The sequence below is a fragment of the Peromyscus eremicus genome, chromosome 4 (assembly GCF_949786415.1).
Source record: "Peromyscus eremicus chromosome 4, PerEre_H2_v1, whole genome shotgun sequence".
Lineage (NCBI taxonomy): Eukaryota > Metazoa > Chordata > Mammalia > Rodentia > Cricetidae > Peromyscus > Peromyscus eremicus.
This window is the reverse complement of record NC_081419.1, coordinates 104,821,697-104,839,905: the sequence shown is the minus strand read 5'-3', so window position 1 is coordinate 104,839,905 and position 18,209 is coordinate 104,821,697. Positions and strand designations below refer to the sequence as shown.

The following is an 18,209-nucleotide window of genomic DNA, read 5'->3' as shown; positions in this document are numbered from 1 at the left end:
TATTAATACAAAAGAACATTAGATGTTTATTTTCTAGGAATAAGTAAACACTGCCCTCTTCTGGTCAAAAGCATGCGTAAAGACAGGTTTCTAGAAAATGGCATACAGCTAATGCAGACCTTATCAAACTTAACATGCTTGTGGTTACAACTACACATCACTACTATGTAAGGTAGTTACCAAAGGAGATGCCAGTTAAATTAGCCTTTAAAAAAAAAAAAGATTTCAAGCAATTAATAAGAATGACTTCAAAGCCGGGCGGTGGTGGTGCACGCCTTTAATCCCAGCACTCAGGAGGCAGAGCCAGGCGGATCTCTGTGAGTTCGAGGCCAGCCTGCGCTACCAAGTGAGTTCCAGGAAAGGCGCAAAGCTACACAGAGAAACCCTGTCTCGGAAAAAAAAAAAAAAAAAAAAAAAAAAAAAAAAAAAAAAAGAATGACTTCAAAAAGAATTTAATGTAGCTTAATGTAAACTAATGCTTTTCAATAAATGTGAAACCTTACTCAAATAAATACAAATTCTACCACTTGGGACTTCTTTATTTTTTTAACTTTATTTATTTATTTATTCAGGTATTTCAGGACATGGTTTCTCTGTGTAGCTTTAGCTGTCCTGGAATTTGCTCTGTTGATCAGACTGACCTCCAACTAAAGAGATCTATCTGCCTCTGCCTCCCAAGTGCTAAAAGGTGTGTGCCACCACTGCCTGGCTGGGCTTTTTTCAAATGGTGCAATTATTTTAACATCAATCCTCAATGTTGTTCATAGGCAAAGAAAATACTCCTAAAGCTAAAACATCCTTGGGCTTATGACTTACCAATGTCATAAGCCATGAAGTCCGAGGAGAAGCATTTGGCGCCATGGCTCATGGATGTGTCGTTGTGTGTGTTTCCTCCAAACACCAGCATGGTTCCACTCACTATCACAGCTGTATGCAAGTAACGGAAAAATCGGCTGTCCTTAAGAATGGTCCTTTTGAGTTTATTTAAAAATAATAAATACAAGGTTAGTTTTATAAGAATACTTAGCTATCTGCCAACTTACATGTAATTACTCTATAACTTCGGCAACAAATGTGCAGTACTTGATTTTCCCTATATATAAGCCACTTCCTTAATAAATTCATAAACGTCTCTAAGAAGCTTAGGAAACTATAATAAGAGCCCTAAAACGTTCATAACCTATGGCTCTATAATTCTAGTTTCAGGGTAAGAATTATATAAAATTACAGATCAAAATTTATGCTTAATGTTTTATTAGTAATGCAAAAGCTAGAGATCAGAACTTCCGACTGTAGAGGCTCAGTGGTGCACAGCCACTGAGGACAGTGATCTCCATGACAATAAAAAATTACATCCACAGCACGGTCTCTGTTGTATGTTGAGACAGGAAGGCAGAGGGAAGGAGGGAGAGATGGAGATGGAGACCAATGTTTTATAATTATTTCATAACTCAAATTTATTTACATTTGCTAAAAGTACAGGCTGAGCTACAGTTCAGAGTGAGGGAAACTATCAATTAGGTATGAAACACCCTGTTTGATGTTTTAAAAGAATAAACCAGCAAATGCCCCCAACAATGACACTTTGCTGATCAAGACAAAAGTTAAACAGTATACTGACTGATGGTGCAGCCTATTCATGTGCAAAGCCCTGGGTTTGATCCCCAACACCAAAAAAGGAAAAAAAAAAAAAGGTTATGCTTTGTAAGTAGGTTTAAAATCAGCACAACTTTATTCCTGAGAATTCTGAAGAGATGAAATCTATAGTACAGTTCAGTGGATGAGAAGTGAAATCAGTCCACAACACTAAGCACTTTCTAACTATCCTAACAACAGAAAAGCTAACAGACAGCAACAAAACAAATACTACATTAACTTTTTACCGTATTTATTTCCTAACTTTGTTACACACAATGCTGAACAGAAAACAAACTGTAGCACAGTATTTTTCAACCAATTGCCTGTCCAGAATCTACACCATCAAGGGAAAGCTTGAGGAAAAGCACCTACCACATCTGGGTATCCACATCATATCTGTAGAGGTCATCTGCAAGCCGGTATTTATTGGCGCTGAAAGCCTTGTAGCCACCATGGACATACAGGGCCTTGGTCCTGTGATCATAAACACTGCTGTGGCCATAGCCCCCTTGTACAAGAGCACCCTGAGTGTGTAGTATACTCCATGTGTTCTTTTCTAGAAAAGAAAAGACAGTTAAAGTCAATGTTGCAGGCTCCTCTTCTTATTAAGCATTAAATAATTTAAACTATTTAAACAGTAGTTTAAAGTCTAAACAGCTTAGAGCAAAAGAAGGAAGTTCAGGATACACTTTCATCTTATTTATAAAGATGAAAGGGCACCTAGCCAGGCCTGGCCAGTACAGGCCTATAGTCCCAGGTACTAGGTAAATGAGGCAGGTGGATGACAAGTTCAAGGCCTTCCTGGACAATTTAGTGAGACCTCAACTCAAAAGAAAAAGTTCTGGGGACATACCTTAATGGCAATGTTAGTCTAGCGTGCACAAGGACCTTGGGTTTAATCCCCAGTACAATTAAAATAAGAAGAAAGAGGAGGAGGAAGAGGGAGAGGGTAAGGAAGAGGGAGAAGAAGAAGAAGAAGAAGAAGAAGAAGAAGAAGAAGAAGAAGAAGAAGAAGAAGAAGAAGAAGAATTATTATTATTATTATTATTATTATTATTATTATTATTATTATTATGTGTAGTAAAGCACAAGTGATATGAAGGAAGTGGTGTTGGGGGGATATTGGGAGCCAAATGTTTAAGTAGGGGAAAAGGGGTGTGGGAGAAAAGAATAATTAAGAGCTGGGTTAATGAAAACTAAGGATACATAGAGAAACCTTATGAAAGCCTGCAGGTTTGTATGCTAACTCAAAATCTCAGTTACAGGTTACCTTCCTACAGGTCACTAGTCTGGCAGGTATCTAAAAATACAGACTGTTGCCATGCTCCTGGTTGCCCACTATAACTAGATGGTAGAATCTTACCGCTGAAGACACTGAGTATTTTGGTTTCAGGATATGGAAAAATAAATCCTGAACAGAATAAGAAATGCAATTCCTGCTAGCTAGCTGTTACAGTGTTAAGAAGGTATTATGTAAGCTGCTGAGAGAAAGAAGTCACCAACGGTCGTACCCAATGCTGGTCCCTTGAAAAGCAAAGATGTACCCTACCCTGGTACAACAGTGACAAGACCATCAGCAGTGGGTAACTACCAGTCTCTTCAGTCAGGTTTGAGGGCTACTCCACAGGAGGGACTCCATGCCTGCTACAGTAAGCACGGTCAAAACTCACAGCTCAGGAAGTCATGAACTCAAGAAGAGAACCTGTTGACGTTGTTTTCCTAAAGTCATGTTGTCAAGCTGCCTTCTAAATAATTGTGTTTAAGTAGAGAAATCTGTGTTACTCTCAGCTGTGGTCAAAGAAGCTTTTCTTGCAATGGGTAGTGATTAATTCAAGGTTCAGAGTGCCGAGAATGAGGGAGTGCTCAGCCACAGAAGGGTAGGTATCAACCTCTGCCCTAAGACTCAGCGAACATCTTGGAGAGAATGTAAGAGCCTGAGGATAAGACAACTCCTGTGAAATGCTGTCCCCTAAACTTGACATGCTGTTGCACACATGGACTCACAGCAGCTGTGGTCACTGCACAGGAACTACACGAAATCAAGCAGTTAAAAATTCCAGCATACAGCAGGGAGGAGCAGCCAAGACACACACACCCACCCCACCCCCACCCACCCCCGCAACTGAGAAACTACTGGTAGTAGAAGGCTGCTCTAGTCTTAAGAAGAGAGAGTCGTTTTTCTTTAGGGGTACTAGTATACTGTTCATGTCCCAGTGGATGACCCCAGAACTATGCAAACGGGCTGCACTAACTGGACTCGGTATGTTAGCCCTCGAAAGGAGATATAAATCTGGGAAGAAGGTGTGTTGGGGAGGAGCCTGTGGGGAGATGGATGGAGAAAATGGGTGGTAGGTAAGATCAAGATACATGCATGGATACATGCATGAAACTTTCAAAGAACAAATTTTTAAAGATTCAGATTTTTAAAATAAATTTTAAAGATTAAAGATTCAAATTTCTCTCAGAGACATTTAATTTCCTATGATCTTTAGTGATTCCTTATGATTTTCAGATGTACTTTAATGATCTTTAGATGTACTTTATAGGAATATTTTATCAAAACTTCAATTCTGACACTCCTATATACAATGAAAAACAACAAAACTGAACACAAGGAAAGATTATACCTTAAGGTAAAATAACACTGCATTAAACTAACCTCTAAAGGGCTATATAAAATTATTTTACAGTGCTTATTGTTTTAAATTATGCTTATTTTGATACCCAAAGCATTTAGTGCCGTTTTGGCTATCTTTGGCAAACTAACAGTAACAAATGTTTGTTGCACAGGGACATCAACAACTTGGATCTTACCAGTTATATACTGATATTAACTACTGCAAGGCAAAGTACTGGATCAGGGTTAGGTTGAATTTTTAAACTGTCCAAATAAGGGTAGGGCTTTTTGATCTGATATTCAAGGTGCATCCACTGGAAAAAATATACATACCTAAGTCATACTCCTGCACAACGCTTATATATCCATAGAGTGGGCAATGACCAAAGATGACCAACATGACCACACGGCCTGTTGCCAGTGTGACAATGTGTGCAGAGTGTCCAACTACTGCATACTGCTCCTTTGCTTTGGGTGTTAACAATACCCATGATTCATTATGAATATGAAATACTCTCAACTCATTGGTCACATTCCCTGTTGAATCAATTTTTCCTCCATACATGTAGATTTTATCCTACAAGAAAGATGTAAACAGGATTTTTAAAACCATTTAAAAAAATCAAATCTAGGGCTGAAGAGACGGCAGAGCAGTTAAGAGCAGCTGCTGCTCTTGGAGGGACCAGGTTTGGTCCCGAGAACCCACATGGCCACTGACAACCACCTGTATGTAACTCCAGTTCCTGAGGTTCTCATGTCCTCCTCTTCTGGCCTCTTGTGGACCAGCATGCACAGACACACAAGCAGGCAAAACAGCCATACACATATAATAAAAATAAATACATCTTTTTAAAAAATAATATCTGAGAACAGAAAAAGATTGGTTTACAACCTCATTATTATTATTAGCTGAAGAAGTAAGAGTAAAATGTACTTTTCAGTGAATTACTAGGAACAAGATACAGAAAGAGCAAAATAAAATAAATCACATTCTTTATCTCTCTAAAGCACCTTCTTCACATGAGATGTATTACAGAAAAAAATGACTTAGAAAATGAAGCTGCCTCATCCTACAACATATGCACAAAAACAAGGAAATGAAAATGATTACTCAGTCACACTGCAATGTGGCTAAACTTGCTAATAAGCATGGGGCTCACTGACACTTGGATCTTCATTCTTAACCACTCGGCATTGTAACCATAGTATCCCAGTACAATACCATGGATTAAAAGAGTTCCAACTTCAATTTCCAATTACAACTTGGCCAATTATATACTCCCATCACACCAAAGTTTATACCAATTAAAACCAAAGCTGAAGAGCTATTCAATGACATAAAGCAACAAGAAGAGTTGACTTCTTGCTTGGTAAAGAGTTGAGATAGTTTACCTTATGTAATGCCAAAGAATGACCATATCTTACAATCACACTGTTCACAGAATGGTTTAGTGGCAGCCACTCCCTAGAAGCCAGGTCATACCTACAAAACAAACAGACCATATTTTCACCCAAATGACAAAACAGGACATCTTGTATTCGTCTATTTATGATATAATCCAGTTCAGAGACTTTCAATAAACAACCAGGGATACAGGGAGGCACATGCTATTCTGGCAAGCATATCTGATACCTGAGCCCATTGAGCGTGTGAGAACTCACAACAGGGAGGCCAACTACACAACCCTGGGATATATACATCTACTGGGAGCTTCTGTAGCTTCCTGCAAACCTCTTTGACATAACAATCTAAGCCACAGGAGTTTCTATTATAAAGGGACTTAAACTTAGTAGCTCACAATAACTTTCATTCATTTACTAATGACAAACTGAAGGCAAGTACTGAAAGAAGATGATAATTAAAAGAGAATTACTAAGCAAGTAAGATGGCTCAGTGAGTAAAAGTGCTTGCTGCACAAGCCTGACACGGTGGAAGAAGAGAACCAACATGTGTGTGCATAAGCATGTACACACATTGGGGAGATCTGGAGGGAGTGGAAGGGAGAATTTGGGGTAGATATTATCAAGATTATGTGTGTATGTGTGTGTGTATGAAATTTTCAAAGAATATTTTAAACGAAAATACCGGTATTTCTTTTGATTTAATCATTCATTCCAAGAATGCTAAAATATAATTATAACAATTCAATTATACTATAAATTCACCTAAAGAATTCTAAATACCAAATTCTATCCCTGGGATCCACATGGTGGAAGAAGAGAACCAACATGTGTGAAATAGCTTTTATAAAGACTAAAAAGAATATCTGCTGATGAAGCTTTGTGTTAGAGAGCATCACAAGATAGGCAAACAGATACATAAAACTATGAATTACTAACTCTACCACATTTTTACATCTATTTAAAGCAAGTAACACTAGCATCAGGACTCTGATTGTTTCTGTGACTCTGGAGCAGTACATAAGGCCTTCCTCTGCACCCTGTGACTCTGGAGCTGTACATAAGGCCTTCCTCTGCACTTGGGAACTTTAATTTCCTGACCTGGACAGAGAAGAATGCACTGGCATTTTTAGCTTTTTTCTCTGAACTTTTCCTCTGTCTTAGTATATACCATCTGAAACAAATATAACAAAATGGAGACATCTAGTAAGTGTGACTAACACATAAATTGGTATTTAACTTACATATTTTAGGATATTTATTTTTAAAATAGATGAAAATTATTTCAGTTTGTTTTAATAATTAACTACTGATAATTACTATTTACTGCTTTTGTTAAACTATTTAATTAAGAAAGTCACTCACTGAAGTTTCAAAGGTACATACTATTTAATTTTAGACTCTATTAGCTCTCTGCTTTGAAGTTGAAAACCATAGTATTCACATTTCCAATCCCATTTCTTCTACTTTTGCTCTACAACTTACAGTGTCCATGTTCATAACATTCACATTCCATTTTGTAACTTTAATCCAACAGTGATTAGTACTGAGTCTGTGTATAAGCTGAAGGGACCTCATCACAGTCCTCCTACAATGACTTCTCCAGCTCTTCAATTCTTTACTGCTTGGAGTTCACTGTCAAGCTGTGTTCTGGTTTGAGACAGTCTCACTGAAAGGTTTTTTGCGGCACTCTGGCCCCAAAGTAAAAGTCATGACACATGACAGAATCTACTAACAAGAGTTTTATCAAGACAAAGGGACAGATGTGATCAGGCCTGTGGAAGGACCAGGGGGGAACATGGCACACCACCTTATAAAAGCCAGGACGCACCTACGCACACAGGCCCACTTGCAGATCCGGAAATGACTAGGCGGAGATGATGGGCATGCACGACCATGGGGCATGGATGGAATTCCTATCACTCACCAAGTACAGTGTAGGCGCTGGCCTTGGACTTGTGGTCCTCTCACCCAAGCAATCTAAGTGCCAAGATGAGGCATAGGACACCATGCCTCGCTCAAGTGATGTTTAAACGCAGAGCTCTCACATGCCTGTCCTGGTGTCCCTCGTGATTGAGAGCACTTGACACCATCACAGGTGAAGGGTGCCTGGGCTGGGTAAAACACTTATACCATTCGTATGTTGCTGCCTTGAGAGTTACAGCTCGCATCGGCTGTTGCTATGCAAAGAGCTGAGGCTAGCTTCAGGTTTCCCTTCTTTTAGTACTTAGCTTTTCTGTGTAGACCCTGAAGAATTATCTGTCACTCTCATTCTCTCTCCTTCCTCTGGTCTTTCTCTGTCTCTCTCTCACTATTTTTTTTTCAGGCACAAAATTTTATAAAAGCAAAAACAACTTAACTCCATTCAGTTTTTGTTTTTGTTTTGTTTTCTTTTTAAACAAAATGCACTGAAGAACAAGGTTATGCAAATAAATAAATAAAGAGCCCTTGACAGGTGCACAATTTCCTCAGCCCTCCTTCTTTGCACCTTTTGCAACATTCCTAACAGCATCTTGAGGCTCACATTTCTGGTATGCTGGAGCCACTGTAAGGATGGTCCCAAGAAGAATTTGCCATTTTCAGTGGAAAACTTGTTGGTGATTGCTTTGGGCAAGCCTGTTCTACTGATCTGGATGTGCTGAGCCTTTCTTTAAAATAACTGCTGAGAGTTCTGGGCCAGCCTGGTCTACATAGGGACTTCCAGGCTAGCCAAAGCTACATAATGAGAACTTATCTAAGAAAGAGAGAGGAGGTAACGAGACTCTAAGCCCCAGGGCACATCCATGACCCTTCCTCCCATCTCAGCCCCAGCAAGGCAGCGGGGCCTGGCCCCAAACTCTGGTGGAATTCCACAGCTCTGATGCAGTCCCCACCAGCTGGCCAGCAGACAGATGAGAGACTTGCTTGCAGGCTTCACCACCACAGCTGCCACCCACTGGATTCTGTTCTCCCAAGACCCACTCCACCATCCAACCCCACCCACCTCATCCTCCTCTCTGTGGCCAGCCCTTTCCCAAAACTCCAGCAGACTCCATAGGCACAGCTACAGCCCATACTAGACGGAAGAACAGGATGGTATGTGAATTTGGGAACCCAAACCCCCACAAACCTCAGCTGAGACACCCTACTGAACCTAAAGAGCTGCTAGGCATCAGAACCCTTGGCCACTCAGGCCAGAAGGTAATAAAGGAAACAGATAAGAAAGGAACAAAACACCCATCCAACAAAGACAACACAGAATCAACACCCAGACCTATAATCATTCCAAATCCAGATGTGCAAATGCCAGTGTAAGAACACATTCAGTAACAGAAAGGGCAATATGGCACCACAAGAACCCAGCAATCCTAAGACAGCAAGACCTGAACATTCCAATGCAGCTGAAGCACAAGAAAACGACCTTAAAATAACTTTATGAAGATGACAGAGCTCCTTAAAGAGGAAATGAAAAGTTCCCTTAAAGAAATCGAGGAAAAGACAAATAAAAAAATTGGGGAAAAAAAATCAATAAATCCCTTCAAGAAAGCCAAGAAAAAAACAATCAAACAGGTGAAGGAAATAATTCAAGACTTGAAAATTGAAATAGAAGCAATAAAAGAAAGAAAGAAAGAAAGAAAGAAAGAAAGAAAGAAAGAAAGAACACAAACTGAGGGAATTCTGGAAATACAAATCTGGGTGAGCAAACAGTAACTACAAATGCAAGTATCACCAACAGAATACAAGAGATAGAAGAAAATCTCAGGCATTGAAGATACGATAGAGGAAATAAGATTCATCGGTCAAATAAAATGTTAAATCCAAAAAATTCCTAACACAAAACATAGGAAATCTGGGACACATGATAAGACCAAACCTAAGAATAATACAAATAGAAGAAGGAGAAGAATCCTAGCTCAAAGGCACAGAAAATATATTCAACAAAATCATAGAAACAAAGAGAATACAAAGAATCAATGAAACAAAGAGTTCTTCAAAAAAAATCAACAAGATAGATAAACCCTTATCCAAACTAACTAAAAGGCAGAGAGAGAATATCCAAATTAACAAAGTCAGAAACCAAAAGGGGGACCTAACAACAGACACTGGGGAAATCCAGACAATCATTAGGTCACACTTCAAAACCCTATACTCCACAAAATTGGAAAAATCTAGAAGAAATGGACAATTTTCTAGATAGGTAACAAATACCAAAACTAAATCAAGACCAGATAAACAATTTAAATAGACCTATAACCACATAAGGAAATAGAAGCAGTCATTAGAAGTCTCCAAAAAAAAAAAAAAAATCCCAGGGCCAGATGGTTTCAGTGCATTCTACCAGATTTTTTTTTTTTTTTTTTTTTTTGGTTTTTCGAGACAAGGTTTCTCTGTGTAGCTTTGCGCCTCTCCTGGAACTCACTTGGTAGCCCAGGCTGGCCTCGAACTCACAGAGATCCGCCTGGCTCTGCCTCCCGAGTGCTGGGATTAAAGGTGTGCGCCACCACCGCCCGGCTCTACCAGATTTTCAAAGAGCTAATACCAATACCCCTCAAACTGTTCTGCACAATAGAAACAGAAGGAACATTGCCAAATTCTTTTTAATAGGCTACAGTCACCCTGATACCCAAAACACACAAAGACTCAACGTAGAAAGAGAATTACAGACCAATTTCCATCATGAACATTGATGCAAAAATACTCAATAAAATACTGGCAAACCAAATCCAAGAACACATCAAAAAGATCATCCACCATGATCAAGTAGGCTTCATCCCAGAGATGCAAGGATGGTTCAACATATGAAAATCTATCATATAAACAAACTGAAAGAAAAAAAAAAACAACACATGATCATCTCATTGGATGCTGAAAAAGCCTTTGACAAAGTCCAGCACCATGATAAAGGTCTTGGAGAGATCAGGAATATAGGAACATACCTAAACATAATAAAAACAATATACAGCAAGCCAACAGCCAGCATCAAATTAAATGGAGAGAAACTCATAGCGATTCCACTAAAATCAGGAACAAGACAAGGCTGTCCACTCTCCCCATATTTATTCAATATAGTACTTTAAGTTCTAACTAGAACAATAAGACAACTGAAGGAGATCAAGGGGATACAAATTGGAAAGGAAGAAGTCAAACTTTCACTATTTGCAGATGATATGATAATATATATAAGTGACCCCAAAAATTCTACCAGGGAACTCCTACAGCTGATAAACACCTTCAGTAATGTGGCTGGATACAAGACTAACCCAAAAAAATCAGTAGCTCTCCTATACACAAATGATAAATGGGCTGAGAAATCAGGGAAACAACACCCTTTACAAATAGCCACAAATAACATAAAATATCTTGTGGTAACTCTAACCAAACAAGTGAAAGACCTGTACGACAAGAACTTTAAGTCTTTGAAGAAAGAAACTGGAGAAGATATCAGAAGATGGAAAGACCTCCCATGCTCATGGATTGGTAGGATTAACAAAGTAAAAATGGCCATCCTGCTGGGCGGCAATGTCGCACGCCTTTAATCCCAGCACTTGGGAGGTAGAGCCAGGTGGATCTCTGTGAGTTCGAGGCCACCCTGGTCTACAGAGCGAGATCCAGGACAGGCACCAAAGCTACACAGAGAAACCCTGTCTCAGGAAAAAAAAAAAAAAAAAAAAAAGGCCATCCTGCCAAAAGCAATCTACAGATTCAATGCAATCTCCATCAAAATTCCAACATAATTCTTCACAGACCTCAAAAGAACAATACTTAGTTTCATATAGAAAAACAAAAACAAAAACAAAAAAAAACCTAGGATAGCTAAAACAATCTGGTACAATAAAGGAACTTCCGGAGGTATCACCATCCCTGATTTCAAGCTCTACTACAGAGCTATAGTAATAAAAACCGCATGGTATTGGCATAAAAACAGATACACTGATGGATGGAATCAAATTAAAAACCCTGATGTAAATCCACACAACTATGAACACCTGATTTTTGACAAAGAAGCCAAAATTATACAATGGAAAAAAGAAAGCATCTTCAACAAACAGTGCTAACACAACTGGATGTCAACATGTAGAAGAATGCAAATAGATCCATATCCCTGCACAAAACTCAAGTTCAAGTGAATCAAAGACCACAAAATCCAGTTACACTCAACCTGATAGAAGAGAAAGTGGAAAGTAGCTGTGAATGCATTGGCACAGTAGACCACTTCCTGAATAGAACACCAGTAGCACAGGCACTGAGATCGACAAGTAATAAATGATACCTCATGAAACTGAAAAGCACCTTTAATCCCAGCACTCTGGAGGCAGAGCCAGGAGGATCTCTGTGAGTTCGAGGCCAGCCTAGTCTACAGAGCGAGATCCAGGACAGGCACCAAAACTACAAAGAGAAACCCTGTCTCAAAAAAAAAAAAAAAAAAAAAAAAAGAAAAGAAAAAAAGTGAAAAGTTTCTGTAAGGCAAAGAACATTGTCAATAAGACAAAACGGCAGCCTACAGAATGGGAAAAGATCTTCACCAACCCCACATCTAACAGAGGGCTAATCTCCAAAATATATAAAGAAATTAGACACCAAAATACCAAATAATCCAATTTAAAAATGGGGTACTGATCTAAACAGAGAATTCTCAATAGAAGAATCTCAAATGGCCAAGATACACTTAAAGAATTGTTCAACATCCTTAGTCACCAGGGAAATGCGAATCAAAATGACTCTGAGATACCATCTTACACCTGTCAGAATGGCTAATATCAAAAACACTGATGACAGCTTATGTTGGAGAGGATATAGAGCAAGGGGAACACTCCTCCACTGTTGGTGGGAGTGCAAACTTGTATAGCCACTTTGGAAATCAGTATGGCAGTTTCTCAGAAAATTGGGAATCAATCTACCTCAAGACCCAGCTATATCAATAATGGGCATATACCCAAAGAATGCTCAATCATACCATGAGGACACTTGCTCAACTATGTTCATAGCAGCATTATTTGTTATAGCCAGAACCTGGAAACAATCTAGATGGCCCTCAACCAAAGAATGGATAAAGAAAATGTGGTACATTTACACAATGGAGTATTATTCAGCCATAAAAAAACAATGACATTATGAAATTTACAGGCAAATTGATGGAACTAGAAAAAAATCCTGAGTAAGGTAACCTAGACCCAGAAAGACAAACATGGTATGTACTCATTCATAAATAGATATTAGCTGTAAAGTAAAGGATAACCATGCTATAATCCATAGCCCCTGAGAGACTAGGTAACAAAGATGGCCCAAAGAGGGATGCATGAGTTTCCCTGGGAAGGGGAAATAGAAGAGATCTCCTGGGTAAACTGCGGGTTGGGGGTGGGGGCGAATATGAGGGATCAGGTTGGGGGCAGGATGGAGGAGGAGAGTAATGAAAGAGATGTCTTGATGGGGGGGGGTATTTTGGGGTCAGGGAGAAATCTGGTGCTAGGGAAACTCTCAGGAACCTACAAGAATGACCGCAACTGACTCCTAATGATAGTAGAGAGGGTGCCTGAACTGGCCATCTCTTGTAATCAGATTGGTCACTACCCTAATTGTCACCAGAGAGCCTTCATCCAATTGGAAACAAATGCAGAAATCCACAGCCAAGCACTGGTCCGAGCTCTGGAAATCCTGTTGAAGAGCAAGGAAGAATTGTACGAGCCAGGGGGGTCAAGATCATCACAAGGGAGCCCAGAGAAACAACTCACCTGGGCTCATAGGCATTCACAGACTCTGGATCAACAACTAGGGAGCCTGCACGGGACTAACCTAGGCCCTCTACATATGTGTAACAGCTGTGTAGATTGGTCTATTTGTGGGACTCTTAGCAGTGGGATCATGGCCTGACCCTAACACTTGAGCTGGCTTTTGGGAACCTATTCCTCACACTGGGTTGCCTCACCCAGCCTTAATACAAAAGGAGGAGCTTAGTCCTGTCTCAACTTAATGTGCCATGCTTTGTTGATACCTAGCGGAGACCTGCTCCTTTCTGAATAGAAATAGAGGAGGAGTGGATAGTGTGGGGGTGGGCAGAGGAAGGGAATGGGAGAAGAGGAAGAGGGAGAGGAAACTGAGGATGGGATGTAAACTAAATGAAAAAAATTAATTATTTAAAAAAGATAGGAGGTAAGATTGTTTCAATCCATTAATTTAATAGACACAAAACAGTCTTGAGACACGAAATCTCTTTGCAAACTGAATCAAACTTTTGTAAATAAGGACATGAGAAGTGCATTGAAAAGCACTGTAACACTTTTGTAGAATTCTTACTGGATGGTATTACTGAGAACTCTCTAGGTTTGAAACCACATGTCTACACCTTGAGAGGGCAGAAAGATACATACGAAACACAGAAGTTTCCAAATGTGCCCCATCATGGTGTGGAGGGTCTTAATCTGTATCCTAACACATTTTGTTCCTACTCTGTCAGCATGCTAGCTGACAGCCTGTCAAACACTTAAGTGCTGGCATGTCAGCATCTAGGTAAGATGAACCCCCAAAAGATGCTTGGAAAATAGGCTACCTTTTTTTTTCACAGCACAAATGAAGCAAATACAAGAACAATATGAATGAAACACAGCGTAAGAAATTCTAAGGACCAAATAAATTGTTCTTCAGAATATTAAACAATTGGTTCTTAGATCTGGACAAGCACCTATGTGGGGATCCCTACAAGTGTCATGGCTTGCAGGGAAATGAACCTCCAGAGACAAGAAGGAAAATTCAGTTCAGCATGACTTGGCAGGGCTGGTTCAAACTTCTGGAATCTGACACCAAGTGGTTTATTTTTTACATTTTTAAATACAGTAAAACTTTGGGGGAAAGCTCCCCTGTGACAATTATCACAACAAAGCTTAAAGCCCAACTATATGGGAACTCTCTTACAAGGTGCATGTCTTTTGCAAAGCACCTGTGACCTCTTCTACAAGAATGGGTTTCTTCTACTGACTGAGAAACAATGCTCAAGATAAGGGTCTAGGGAGCAAGGGTTTGTAAGAAGTCAAATAGCAAACTCTTTTGCAAAGTACATGGGACTTCCTTCATGAGGATGGGTTATACTGACTGAGAAACAGTGCTCAGGAGTCTGGGGGATTCCAGGAGGGCTGGCTCTGTGGAATAGCAAATCACCAGGTTATTGAACAGCATCCACTCCAGCCTTCCGGGTAATCAGGTGTCAATTTCTTCCACTGAAGAAAAAGCCCATGTGTTTAACAGTTCTGTTTTCTCTAGTGCTAGCTGTCAGCCTATGGTCCCTGTGTCCTTCTACACACATATGCACAGAAACGCAGGAACAGAAACAGATCTTTTCCATAGTTCAGCCATCTCCCTCACAAGCCTCCCCTCTGACTGGCAACCCAGTGACCATCTGTGGGGTCCAAGATCTGAAGTCAGGGAAGCAGAGTCTCAGGAAGCCAGGAGACTGAAGAAAATGTGAGGAGCCACAAAGAGATGTGACAAACTTTATTCACTCTGGGGAAAAGGCCACTTGCCTTTGATCTCAAAGGCATATTTATATAAAATTCACACAAAAGTAGCATTTGTCCAGAAACAGCTATAGAACAGGTTTTATCACTGTACACTCTGAATTCCTAAATATTCAGTGTCAGCCATCTTTAGCGGATTTATGGTTCCTCAGATGTCTAGAGTTTGCCGTCTTTGGCCCACTCCAGATATCCATATTGACATCATGAGGTCTACACCTTAAATGTCCTTTCATTCCCCTCACCATCCGACTACAGGGCACATACTCCACCCTCCTACAACGTCCAGGCAACCCACTAACAGAATTTGACCACTACTAAATCTAAGCAAAGGTTCTTCAGAGAGTGGACACACCACAGCCAGCAGAGAGCACAGAACCATCCGGAGCTCCCACACAATGACGTGGCCTTTATCCCAAAAGTTCAAGAACTTGATCAAATTAGGTCTACCCACTGAGAAAATGCTGTAAAACTTTCCTGAAACACCTTTTGCCATTTGAGCCCACTTATTACTTGTGGTTCTTTTCCTCAGGACAGTAATTTTATTTATGTGAAACCTATCTTTCATGATTTTTTTGCTTTTCTCTAACCGTTCAACCATTTTCTCTGAGTTAACTGGAATTATCTCAATCCACCAATCATTTAGCTTCTAGGTTTTGCTTGATATTATTTATTCCTGTTTCTTTAGGTCTAAAAAACCTCTCACTTCATCTCAAACTCTTTCAGCTTTATGTAGAATTTAAATCCAAGTTGTCTACAAAAGACGTGGTGGGAAAGGTCTCCACGAAGCTTCACATGAGGGCTGGTGCTACTACTCACTGGGGTCGTCCTTACTTCTCTGAAGTCGGGTAAAATGCAGGGGCCTGGATGAAGATGTGCAGTCTTTTATAACACAACCCCCAGACATCCTTTCCTCGGGTGGAAACGTCCTATCTGCAGTGCACTGTACCGCCACGGGAACAAAAGCTGCGGCTTCACCCAGACATCCTTTCCTCGGGTGGAAACGTCCTATCTGCAGTGCACTGTACCGCCACGGGAACAAGAGCTGCGGCTTCACCCAGACATCCTTTCCTCGGGTGGAAACGTCCTATCTGCAGTGCACTGTACCGCCACGGGAACAGAGCTGTGGCTTCACCCAGACATCCTTTCCTCGGGTGGAAACGTCCTATCTGCAGTGCACTGTACCGCCACGGGAACAGAGCTGTGGCTTCACCCAGACATCCTTTCCTCGGGTGGAAACGTCCTATCTGCAGTGCACTGTACCACCACGGGAACAAGAGCTGCGGCTTCAGGGGAGTCAACCACCTGCTCCATTTCTCTACTTTTCACTTGATCCTTCTTAGTAACTACTTCTCTTCCTACAATTGAAATAGCTTTAAAAAACATCCAACCAGTTTGCTTTGTTCTAGATTTGGGACTTGTATTGGTTACTTTTCTCACCATTGCCACCTAATACATGACAAAAAATAACTATGGCGGAAAGGTTCCTTTTGGCTCATAGTTCAGAGGACTTTGAATTATGCAGTTCATCACAGCCAGGAAGGCATGGCAATGGGAGCAAAGTGGCCTATGGGACCAACTCGGGAGCAGAGAAAGGAAAATGCCAGTACTCAAGCTAGCATACCCCACCCCATCCCCTCTCTCTTCCTTTTCATTTAGTCAGACCTCAGGCTGTCCTGGTTGACAAAAACTACAGTCACCTGGGAAAAAGAAACTTCACTTGAGGGATAGCCTCGATCAGACTGACATACGGGCATATCTGTGAGGCATGTTCTTGATGGCTAATTGATACAGAAGGGCCCAGCCTACAGTGGGCAGTAAGTACATCACTAGGCAGGTGGGCTATATAATGTAAGAAAGCTGGCTGAGCATGAGCAGGAGAGCCAGCAAGCTAGTGAGCAAGCTGGTCTGCTCCTGCGTAAGTTCCTCACTTGACATCCCTCAGTGATGGACAGTTACCTAGAAGTGTAAGAGTAAAACACACTTTTTCCTCCCCAAGCTAGTTTTGATCAGTGTTTTATCACAGCAACAGAAAACAAACTAGAATAAAATTAAAACAAACAAAAAACAAGACTACCTCTTTTTTTACCCAGAGAAAGAAAGAAATTCAATTATAAAGTTTTCAGTGTAATCATTTTTTTATTATTATTATTGTTATTATTATTGTTGTTGTTGTTGTTATTATTATTATTATTATTTTGAGACAAAGTCTCACCATGTAGACCAGGCTGGCCTTGAACTCACAGAGATCCACCTGCTTCTGCCCCATGAGTACTGAGATACAGGGATTAAAGGTTTGCACCACCATGTGCACAGCTCAACTGGAATATTTCTTTTCTTTTTTTGGCAGGAGGGGTTAAGAGGGGGCTTCTTTGTGTAGCCCTGGCTGTCCTGGAACTAGCTCTGTAGTCCATGCTGGCTTCAAACTCATAGCAATCTGCCTGCCTCTGCTGGGATTAAAGGTGTCCACCACCACCACCTGGCTCAACTGGAATCTTAATGCAGGAAGCCAAGACCATTCATTTTGTAAGAGGATCACTAGGTGACTTAAAACAGAAACTGCTTTTTATTATGTTTTATATTTTTGAGACAGGGTCTTACTCTGTAGTAAGGCTGGTCTGGAACTCAGAAAGTTTCAAAAACTTGTGACAACCCTCCCACATTGGTCTCTCAATTGCTAGGATTACATGCGTGAACTACCACTCCTAGCTTAGGAACTGTCTTTTAATATAACTTAAAATTGTGGCTTAGTAGGGCTGTGGGAGAAAGAATATAAAGATAACTCCTGGAATGTGCTTGATGAGAACAAGTAAAAATGACTTCATTTTAAATTCATTATAAATTTTATAACTGAAATTCCAATACACAACTTTGCTTTTTGATTTTCAGACAGGATTTCATGTAGCCCAGGCTGACCTCAATTTTGTTATATAGCTAAGGATGACCCTGAACTCCTGATCCTCTTTTCTCCACCTCCAGAGAGCTGAGATGATGGCATATGCCACCATGTCCCATTTATGAGGTGCTGGGGATTGAACCCAGGGCTTCCTGAACGCTACAGGCACTCTACC

At 40.4% G+C, this 18,209-nt stretch overlaps 1 protein-coding gene across 2 annotated transcripts in view; it reads right to left on the bottom strand.

Moving 5' to 3' along the window:
- The window catches only part of Atrn (attractin), a 149,644-nt gene that overhangs the window by 87,353 nt on the left and 44,082 nt on the right, over positions 1-18,209 (bottom strand). For both annotated transcript variants that reach the window (XM_059261444.1, XM_059261445.1), the window contains exons 7-10: positions 5,648-5,738; positions 4,589-4,832; positions 2,011-2,194; positions 817-971 (exon numbers count right to left, since the gene is read on the bottom strand). In XM_059261444.1, coding sequence (XP_059117427.1) covers positions 817-971; positions 2,011-2,194; positions 4,589-4,832; positions 5,648-5,738 — 674 coding nt within the window. The remainder of the gene's footprint in view (positions 1-816; positions 972-2,010; positions 2,195-4,588; positions 4,833-5,647; positions 5,739-18,209) is intronic.